We start from the raw sequence: 10,352 nt of genomic DNA on the forward strand, positions 1-10,352 counted from the left end.
ATATCCTACTCTTCCAGCTTTTGTACTTCTACTCCGGTGCACCAGTTCACTACAGGAAAGTCACATATAAACACGTCTGTAAAATATTATGGGAATGTATTCTCTACATCAAAAATTAACAACAACAATATTCCAGCTGAACACAACACAAGTGTAACCTGAACAAGGTAGAAAACAATCACAAGGATTAAATCGTGGAAAAACTTCCCTCAACAACCCAATTTCTCTTCGAAATCAACCACTGAGTATTTGTGCCTCGTGGAACGTGGTTAGGTGGATGCACTGAACTAACCACGTTCCACTATATTTGCAAATCAGAGGGAGAGAGAGGGAGGGAACGAATGAATACACGTGGATGAAGAATATGGGTCATACCTGTGAACGGATGGATGAACGTAAGAGGGAGTGCCACGTGGCCTACTCCCTAAGGTGTGGGGATGGCGGTGGTGGAGGCCGGGCGGTGACGCCGGCCAAGGATGGATGGAGCGGAGGGCGTGTGTTTGTGGGGTGCTCATTGCGCATCCCGTAGCGGCATGTGGAGGACCCATCTATCTATCAGCCAGGACATGCCCGCATTGAATGAGCGCTGGCTGCGCTTCTGTTTGGATGCAAGGCATGTTGCAATGTATGTGGCCCCTCATCTGCACCCCCACCCACTCATTCAGCTTCAGCTGACAATCCTCCTCCGATGGTGGTGGTGCTCTGGAATTGCGAGGTTTCTAAAATTCTCTCCCGGTGGACGTCGCATTCTGCGACTGCCTCCCCCTACCTCTGCCGTACGCCTCTCACCACACCCACCAGCTACCCCAATCGTTCCTTCCCTTCCATTTCTGTAACCTGGGACTGATTGTGTGATCCTCCTTGCTCCACCTCTCTCATCCTCTCCTCTCCTTCCCCTCAATCCTGTTCCTCATCCCCCTCTGCCTCTGATCGGGTTCATATATACCCAGGACACCCCCCCACTAACGTCATTGCTCTCCTCGGCTTCGTTATTCGTGTTGTCATTTCGCATTTCGTCTTCAGTTTCACAGAGATCCTTGCTACTGTAAGTGTAGGATCCTTTTTGGGTACAGAGAGTCAAGGGACTTGACATGGCTCAAGCTGCACTCATTTCTCGGATCGGCGCTGCGCAAGCCTTGGGAGGGGTTGCACAATCCCAGACTTTGTCGACTCGCAGGTTGTCCTCTTTGTTTGCTGCATCTTCCTCGTCGACCTTGCCGGTGGGTCTGGGGTTGAACAGGAATGCTGAGCGGGTGTCCTCAGGCGCTGTGAAGACCTTCGCCTTGTTTGGCAAAACTAAACCCGCCGCCAAGGCTCCTGCTCCTACGAAGGTAGTCACTGTCGTATCACCTACAGAGTTGTAGCCCACTGGCATGTATTATGAAAAATAGAGCGGGCTTTCTGATTCCCACGTCAAAATACATCAAAATACATCATCGGAGAAACATTTTTTAAATCTAAGTGTTGATGTGGTATTCCTACCTTTGCAGGGCAAGGCCAAGGTTGAAGACGGTATTTTTGGGACATCCGGTGGGATTGGTTTCACTAAAGCCAACGAGCTCTTCGTTGGCCGTGTGGCTATGCTCGGGTTCGCTGTAAGTCTCAGTGCTACTAAAGCGAGTTGTGTCAATTTCGTTTTAATGAGAATCGGTTTTGGTAGTCTACACTGCTGATTATGCAATGCCAACACTAACTTACTGATGTGACGATGAATAGGCCTCCATCCTTGGTGAAGCCCTGACTGGAAAGGGTACATTGGCCCAATTCGATATTGAGACTGGCATTCCCTTGACGGAAACCGAACCCTTGTTGCTGTTCTTCATTCTTTTCACCCTGTTGGGAGCCATCGGTGCTTTGGGTGACCGTGGAAAGTTCGTCGACGATGCCCCAGTCGCTGGACTTGACAGCACCATTATCAAGCCCGGCAAGGGAGTGAAGGGTGCTCTTGGTCTGAATGAAAAGGGTGAGCCATTCTCATATGCGCAATTTAGTTGGTTCAACCTTCAATACCTGGACAGTGTACATCTGTCTCAAAGCTGGGCATGGTGTAATTGTAGATTCTGACAAGTGCAACATTCGCTCTTTACAGGCCCCGTGTTCGGATTCACCAAGTCAAACGAGCTCTTCGTTGGTCGTCTTGCACAGCTAGGTATTGCCTTCGCCATCATCGGCGAGATCATTACAGGGAAGGGCGCGTTGGCCCAACTGAACATTGAAACGGGCGTGCCCATCACAGAGCTGGAACCCCTCATCTTGTTCAACGTTATCTTCTTTCTTTTCGCGGCTGTAAACCCCGGAACTGGCAAGTTCGTCAACGACGACGACATCGAGGACTGAGTATCCATATTTCTTTTTTGTTAGTACCGTTGGTAGAACTCTAACCGAGCACGACACATTCTGATTAGTCGATCTTTCAGGCAACCTCACGGATTAGGAGGCTGTAGAGTTGTTAAACTCTGAAGCGAGAATGTTGGCTACCCTACTATTTTTTAAATTTTTTATAGAGCACTTGTAGCTGAGTGTTCACTTATCACTTGTCAAATACTTTCATTTTGAAATTAGAATTAAGCTAAATCTTTTCACCGCACTGTTTTATGTTCTTTCCAGTATCGTAATTGTCTGCACATGGATTGACTTCTCATCTTACTCATTAATGTGCTAAAATCCATCGATGCTCCTACCATTATCATGGCCACCCAAGTTCTGGGCGTGCTGATTGTAGCAGCGTCTGTCCTCCCTTGATACTTGTTTTTCTGCAATCCGGATTCATAATTCCGCAGTCGGGTACTTGGCTGAGGAGTATGATCATGCGAACTAGCGATTAAATCGCAGCCTGGTCTTTCATCTGCATGTTTCTCATGATCTGCTGTACTTGTTAAGTGACATTCTCGAACGGGTTCAGCGCAGTTGTACCTTTGACAGTATAGTTATGACAGGGACAGAATCTTGACTTGTGATCTGCATCTGCAGCAATACACCCGCGCAATTTCGTTAGTACTGTTGACCAGTCGATAGGTGTGTCCTAGCCCGTTGTAGCCGGCGTGAGCTTTACGAGATGGGAATGTGGGCCGGCGACTGCATTCTCAATGGCATGTAATCCCCTTGTTCCCTTATGTTACGTCTTTCTCGATTGTTATAGATTTTTAATATACATTGTGTAAATTCAACTAAAATCTCCGTATGTTATTGCGCTCGACGATGTAAACCCTTGGTTCTGGAGAATCGGAAACCAGAAGGTAAATTCTTACAGCTCCCCTGTACCCCATTATTTAGAGTCCTTCCTAAGTCACAGATCGTAAGTTTGGAGGTAGGTTTCCACTTCAGGGTAGCACTGCACTTGGGTGATGTTCTCGAAAGATGATCTTCTACTTGGTATCCGCTGCACTACTTCGACGTTCTTGGTGTTACTAGTTGTGAAATACTGTTCTGATGGACATCTGTACAGTTCTCGCTAGTAATGAAGAAACGCAATGACACAATACATATTCCAAGCTTTTGTATGAGTAACAAATTGCGCTTGCTCACCATCCATTGTCTACCTCCAGCCCCGTAGACCCTTCCGCCCATTCTTCCCTACATCGCTAATACCCTGCTCCTAATTGCGAACTGCAAAATTGCACGCTGCCCATTGTTTTCTGCACTGCATCATTTTGAAGATACATGATTCTGGATCGCAATAATTAGCCTACTGAACAACGACTCTTGTCCTTAAGAATTCTTAGTCACCGCAATTCCAGCCTTGGTGGAGGGGAGTCACCTCCGACACATCTAGTGTGGATGTCCGTATTAGACTGCTGTTGTCTAAAGTGCTTTCAAAGGACTATAGACCTGCAGCACGCTTTCATTCAGACGGCACCAAGGTCACAAGAAGTTTGTTGCCTCTGTAGACCAGAGTAATTGTTCGCCTAGGCCGCACTTATACCCGGTTAGGTACACTTGTATTCAGAACGTAACACAATCTAAGCTGCCTGTCTTTTCTGCTGCGATAAAGATTCTCTCTCAGCATTCAACTGCCTATCTGGTGTCGACCAATGGAGTACCTGTTCCCGATTTCTGCAATCAGGCGGTACTTGGACGCCGCGATAATACCTTTTGAGGATTCCTGCCTCGCGTTGTTAGTCTTTCTTAAGCAAAGGAACCGTTATTCCAGTCGCCGCGCAGGGAAGTCAGTTGCGTAAATCTTCTTTAATACTAGTTATTGAACCCAATCCTTCGCCAAGAGTCGGGACTGGTCGAAGTCACTTCGAACAGCACGACATAGCTGGAGATTTACGAACTCAGGGTAATAACGCCGTCTAAGATGGCACATGGACATTGCTGGGGAGGGATATCTTTGACCAATGTTAGGAGGGCAACATTATAATCTCACATGCATCAGGTATGATAGACAATACAATATTGAAGAACGAAGTGGGATGGTTAGCAAGTTTTGAGATCGTGTTGGGGATGCGAGAGAGGAAGAGCCGGTTTAATTCATTAGTATAAATTTTGACGAGTATTGAGTTGTTAAAGTGCTCATTCAGACCTTCATCGAAGATGTTTTCCATTCATTTTGAGGTTCCGAACTTCGTTATGCCCAACTGCATTTTTCCTGAATGGATCAGAGGTAGTCTGGTTCCGACGCCCATGAAGACATGACGACAATCAAAGTTGAGCTGCACAGTGTGCCACAGATAACTCTCTTGGAATCACCCATGTAAACAGATGTGGTTACATTATCACCTTCACTTATCAGTTTCAACAGTTAAACGATCCAATCTTACCCATCTTTTCATCTCCCGCCTACGCTTCCCTTCAGAGCCTTCCAATGTCTTCATCTTGTGTTGCTCCAACATCTTCGCTCCTGCCATAAGTTTCGGTGAATTGAACTGCGAGGGACTGAAGTGCAACGAACATCTTCAAGACAAGATGAAGTGGAGCTCTTTCCCACCGAACTCATTTGCAGATTGTGTTTCTTGGTTACCTGTAAGAGAAGGTGAAATTCGTTGTGGGAGATGGTCTTGAATTGATAACTGCCTTCTCACCCAGCTTGAAATTGTCTCAACTGCATGTTCAAGATTTTGATGTGACGGAATCCGCTTCAGAAGGTGTCATGAACTGTCCTGTAATTCTCTAAATACATCACCATGATCCATTGAGAATGTATATTTTTACACATGTCTCGGGCCTTAGGCAACCTAATTTGAATTAGCGAAGCAATTGAAATCTGCTAGGGTTCTGATCGCTATATTAATTTATTTGTTGGTGTGCGACTTGCTCATACCTAGTCCTATTGATAATTTTACCATTTTATCAAATCCTGGATCTGGACTTTACAAGTGGTGAAATGAAGTAGCAAAGGACGTTAGAGAATGTCTATAAACTGTGTATTTGTGATTGCAGATAGGCACGAACTCGTCAGCGAGCCCCCAACGGTCCGTAACAGTGATGAAGTGATACACTGCAATTTTGGTGCCAGTGCTGGTGGTTGGAATTGTGTAAAAGCAATCAAGGATGATACTTCTGGATAATTGTGGAAATGAGGACATATTGAGGGGTGGGAAGTGGATGACAATGCTGCATCGGAATCACTTTTGACGGCGTGCTGCCGTGAGTGGATATTACATTGGATTGTTGAAACTCGTCTCACTAGGGTAGTGCATTATACTAGATAACTCCAAATACGTCAATTTGCTGAGATGGTGAGTGACAGAGTCCGCAGAATCGCTATCTCAGTTCGTTTTCTTTGATTCAGCTGGCATTGACGACGACACATTAGTTGAATGTAGAATAGATGCTTCGGTGATTCAGTGATTCGGACACACGAATATCTAAGCACGGCGATATTATGGCAGACCATTCGGGCTTGATAAACAGAGCCGACGACGTTGTGGTGCCATTGAGACTCCAAACTCCACCAAATCCTCCAAGTGGCGCCGGCAGCGCAAATCCATCGCCACTCAGGCTTTCCACTCCCACAAAGCAGGGGATCCTGCTACCTCCCACGTACGCTCAGGCGACTTCTGCTTCAGCTATCTACAATCACCATCCGGGGTTTCATACACCAGGGGAACAGCAACCAAGGATAAGTGGCAGCAACAACACGGCCAAGGGGAGTGGAACACCGCTGTTAAGTCATTATGTCACCAGCATCCTTCCCGATGGAAGCATGAATGCGATGCCACAGAAACGCCCACATGTCTTAGCCGAGTTTCGAATCCCCTATGATGCGAGGCGGAACTCCAGGTTCCTTCGTGCGACGTGCACGTTTGGAGTCCCTTTGCTTCTGGGCATTATTGCAGCCAGCATGTACTTGTCACTGCTGCCCAAGTACCCTGTGGTGGGACTTCAAACTGTGAAAGTTTGGAGATTTAGCACTGTAGGAGGTCCAAATGCTGGTGAAGAGAATCCAGTCTTGAACCTCGACTTGGAGTTCGGGTTGCTGGCATCGAATCCGAACAAGCACCTGGGAATGGATTACCAGGAGATTGAGATGCTCGTGTCTTTCCAGAACACCACGTTTCCGATTGCCAGCATGCCCCCGTTCTACCAAACCAGGAACAACAGCAACTTGATCTCAACTCGTGTGATGGCCACCAATGCAGCCCTGCAAGCTGACGATGGTGCCCTGCTGCAATACTGTATCATCAAGAACGATATTCCCTTGAGGGCCCTTGTTGTCGTGAAAGCAAGCGCCGAGTCCGGCAGGTGGAGGACTTTATCGTTTAGAGTGCGCTACGTCTGTGACTTTCGAATTGCCCCTCCGGCGAAAAACCTTGACCTTCTGAGCAAAATTTGTAAGAGAACGAGAAAGGGCATTCCAGCAACTTACGTCACCAGCCAGAACTTGTTAGACGACTGAGTATTCGTCACTAGGTGTTCCCATGTGCAATTGCTCTTATGTGCAAGGATGCGGCTGCTTCTCCTGCTTTGTACTTTAATTGAATCATTGCAGCTGGAACAGTAATGTTTATAATCACATCAATTTCTTCATAGAAGAGGTTGAGAAGTGAGAGACTCCGCCTGACGGCAGAAGAAACTATTACAGCTCGAGGTGTAGCTCATCTCCCAAACGGGATTTAAGAATATCAAAGTATTTTGCACCGTAATGACCCTCTTGCGCATGAACTCGTATACTCCACGCAAAATGTAATTCAAACTAGAGTTTGTACTCGTCTAAATTGTTGAGCTCCAAACATTAAGCTTGATATATTCTCTTCATGTCAGAACTTACTCGTTTACATTGCTACTCATTTTGGAAAGATGTGTGGCAAATAACAAGGTATTGAATGGCAATGATATTACCAGAGTTTATCAATTATTCATTCATGACCAAAAATGCTACGCAACAGCACCGTCTTCTTGGAATGATGCACTGTCGAATGCATGTTTCCCACTTCTGCCTGTGAACGCAGACTTGCAACGTCATGGATATGCGTTGTTAGTGTTAGAAAGTGAAAAACGAGAGCGGTGTCATTTGATCTGTCCGTTGAGAGTGGGAAGGCCATAAACTGTAATAGGAATTATATTATGGCTACAACTTACTCGCATTACCGATAAGCAGCCGAAACTGTCTCTACCACTCCCCCTGTGTAACTCTTCATTTTCAGCGGCAAGGGATCCGGCACATCCACACCGAGCACTAGCAGGTAGCAACAGATCGTGGCACAGATTATGCGCCTCAACAACCACACAATGTAAGATTAGTGTGCAATTTTCACTTGCTGCCTTCCTCAATGACTAAAGCGCACTATTCCGTGTCACTTCATTCTCTCTTCCATATCAACACAATTCTACACATTCTACACATGACATGGCGCATGCAAATGTACCACAGCACATGGTCTTGAGCTCCCTCCGATCACTTGCGAGTTTGTGAAACAGCAGCACTGCATGGATCAAAAAGCGCCTTCAGCTCTGCTTCCGGTTTAATCAAGGTTGACGATATCGATTTCCTGATTAGGGTATGTGGAATTGAACTTCAAAATCTTGCGAGTGTGAACAGAGTCTGAAGTGAGCCTTGTTCACACCGCACAAACAAGAGGGGTACAGATAGCTTTCCTTCGGGCTTGAATCCCCATTTTTAGTCTTGGCTTTGTGAAGTGTGTCCACTTTAGCCTCACTCTCGGTGTTTTCCAGATGGGATTGTTGTATTCGCAGTCATACTTTTTTGAGCAATTTGTGGATTTCCTCTATCGCTCTGCCTGTCACGTTTCCCTTGTTCATTCTGCTCCTTGTTGTTCTTCAGACTTGTTTGCCAGGGGGTGCTTCAGAACCACCCATTGCAATGGAGGTGGAGGTGAAGATCAGGTTGGATGATGCCCTCGCGCACCAGAAAGTCGCGGCCCTGCTTGCCTCTAATCACCAGGTCACTCACCTCCAGGAGAATGTCTTCTTCGATGGAGCGCAGCAAGAGCTCAGCTCCAAGCGTGCTGTGCTCCGTTTGCGATTTTACAACGGCGATCAGCGTTGCGTTGTTACGCTTAAGGGCAAGGCTGTCATCATCGACGGCATTAGTCGTGGATCCGAGGTGCCTGCCCTACTTCTCTTTCTCTTCCTTGCTTATGCTACATGGTGGGCGCGGGAATTGTGCACTGTGCTCTGTTTATCCTCAAAGATGGTCATTATCCTTTATCTGTGGGATCGACCGAATTTAGATCGCACGTTTAGGAGACAACTCCCAATGCGTAGAATTAAATCTCAACAATTCGAACAGTCGAATTCATCGAGCCTTATTTGTATTTCGAAGACTGGCTCGAACCGTCTCAAGTTCTGTGGAAGATGATATTTTTTCATTGCCTGATGGTCCACAATCCAGGCTGCACACCGCTGTCTTTGCGAGTGGTTCCACATGTTGACGCCAGTGTTTTGCATCTCTTGCAGGTTGAAGAGGACATTGACGTTGCGCTAGCGAGAGCGTGCGTGGCTGATCCATCTCAATTCATAGGTTCTGATTGCAAGCTGATTCAGCAAATCATCCGCGAGTACAAGTGCGAAATTTTTTTGTGCTTGGGTGGGTTTAGGAACGTGCGCAATGTATATGACTGGGAAGGAGTGAAATTGGAGTTGGATGAAACGCATTACGCGTTTGGGACCACATATGAGATCGAGTGCGAGACCAACGATCCCGAGAGATTCAGGCAGCTGCTGGGAGAACTCCTGGACAAGAATGGTATCACCTATCGTTATTCCACAATCTCCAAGTTCGGAATCTTTAGGTCAGGTAAGATTGACGCACTGCATTAGAGACATAGTATAGGCTATACACTCCATGTGTTACAGGCTCCGTGACCTGCGAAGCTGTCGTTGGTTTCTTTAGACGCAAACCGGGCGTGTTTCTAGATTCAGCTTTTAGTTGGATGCAGTCTTGTCGTGATTGTCTTTGAAATATATTTAATAAAGGTTCATTCATAAACCATGCTTGCCAGGCATGGAATGTGCAGTTTGAAAAACAGGCAGAAATGATCATTTTACCCGAGCACATTTTGAGTTAGTTCCCACATTCCTTAATTTATTTGGTGGACGGAAACACGAGGGTGTATCCTACTAATAGGATCTCGCTTCATGCGCGGGTTTTATGAGTAGTTCTAATTAACGCAGGCCATCTTGAATAAGGGTTTTGATAAACCCCATCTTTCCTGAAGGAGATCCGCATACTCTCACAACTTGTTAATGTAAGACTATCTGCCAACCCAGTAGCGGCACCCTTCTCGAGCCATCATGAACGACGTTGCAGTGACAAAGGCTGTTGCGAAGCTGGAATCTCCTGAAAAATAGTGTGTTTGCTAACACTCTTATAAAAAACCTATGGAAATATCGTTCTTCTCACAGATAATCAAACCAAAACCCCTCTAGAAGTACCGAAGCATCCATATGGGGGGAACATAATATTTACAATTTGAGATACAAAACAAATAAGGATGTAATACACAACGAAAGGAATTTTCTTAATTGTCAGAACTTCATATTTCCTACAGAGGCCCTAATACACAGTTCTTGCGTATAGAAGTATATGATGTGCTCATGGACAGGGAGCATGGACTGTATTACATCCGCTTGACATGTTGCTTCAATGTATAACAATCATACCACTGCTTGCTGAACGCTTCAGCTCGCGGACAACTTTGCTAGTCACCTATACTGCGTCGCTTGCATTCCTATGCAAGCTCCAGCGATCGTCGAAACACAGTAAAATCAGAAAAGGAGGAAAGCCGTATCTAAAGAAACACACTGCATCATCGCTTTCATGAACGAAAAAGGAGGGTTTCACCTTCGAAAAGTCACAACAGCGATATAAATCATGCTCAAATATATTAATGCATCCCGTTCTCTCCAAGCAAGAACATTCTCACGATCTAAGCATTATACACTTT

At 46.0% G+C, this 10,352-nt stretch overlaps 3 protein-coding genes across 4 annotated transcripts; all 3 read left to right on the top strand.

Annotated features, from left to right (window-relative positions):
- The first annotated feature begins 982 nt into the window (after positions 1–982).
- On the top strand, positions 983–2,587 carry LOC112273588 (photosystem II 22 kDa protein 1, chloroplastic). Its single transcript, XM_024502526.3, has 4 exons — positions 983–1,331; positions 1,491–1,595; positions 1,717–1,963; positions 2,090–2,587. Exons 1-4 carry the CDS (start codon positions 1,092–1,094, stop codon positions 2,335–2,337), a joined length of 840 nt encoding a protein of 279 aa, XP_024358294.1. The 5' UTR covers positions 983–1,091; the 3' UTR covers positions 2,338–2,587.
- Positions 2,588–4,180: 1,593 nt separating this feature from the next.
- LOC141044580 (uncharacterized protein At1g08160-like) lies at positions 4,181–7,086 on the top strand. Of its 2 annotated transcripts, none has more exons than XM_073529340.2 (2): positions 4,181–5,087; positions 5,387–7,086. In XM_073529340.2, the coding sequence occupies exon 2, from the start codon at positions 5,828–5,830 to the stop codon at positions 6,839–6,841; it is 1,014 nt and encodes a 337-aa protein (XP_073385441.1). In that variant the 5' UTR covers positions 4,181–5,087; positions 5,387–5,827; the 3' UTR covers positions 6,842–7,086. The 2 variants fall into 2 exon arrangements, with proteins under 2 accessions (XP_073385441.1, XP_073385443.2); XM_073529342.2 differs by having other exon boundaries at positions 4,181–4,975; positions 5,383–7,086.
- A 983-nt stretch (positions 7,087–8,069) lies between these two features.
- LOC112273434 (triphosphate tunnel metalloenzyme 3) lies at positions 8,070–9,431 on the top strand. The gene is made up of 2 exons (XM_024502218.3): positions 8,070–8,509; positions 8,863–9,431. Exons 1-2 carry the CDS (start codon positions 8,267–8,269, stop codon positions 9,223–9,225), a joined length of 606 nt encoding a protein of 201 aa, XP_024357986.1. The 5' UTR covers positions 8,070–8,266; the 3' UTR covers positions 9,226–9,431.
- The last annotated feature ends 921 nt before the right edge of the window (positions 9,432–10,352 follow it).

The sequence above is a fragment of the Physcomitrium patens genome, chromosome 20 (genome assembly GCF_059467195.1).
Source record: "Physcomitrium patens ecotype Gransden chromosome 20, ASM5946719v1, whole genome shotgun sequence".
Classification (NCBI taxonomy): Eukaryota; Viridiplantae; Streptophyta; class Bryopsida; order Funariales; family Funariaceae; genus Physcomitrium; species Physcomitrium patens.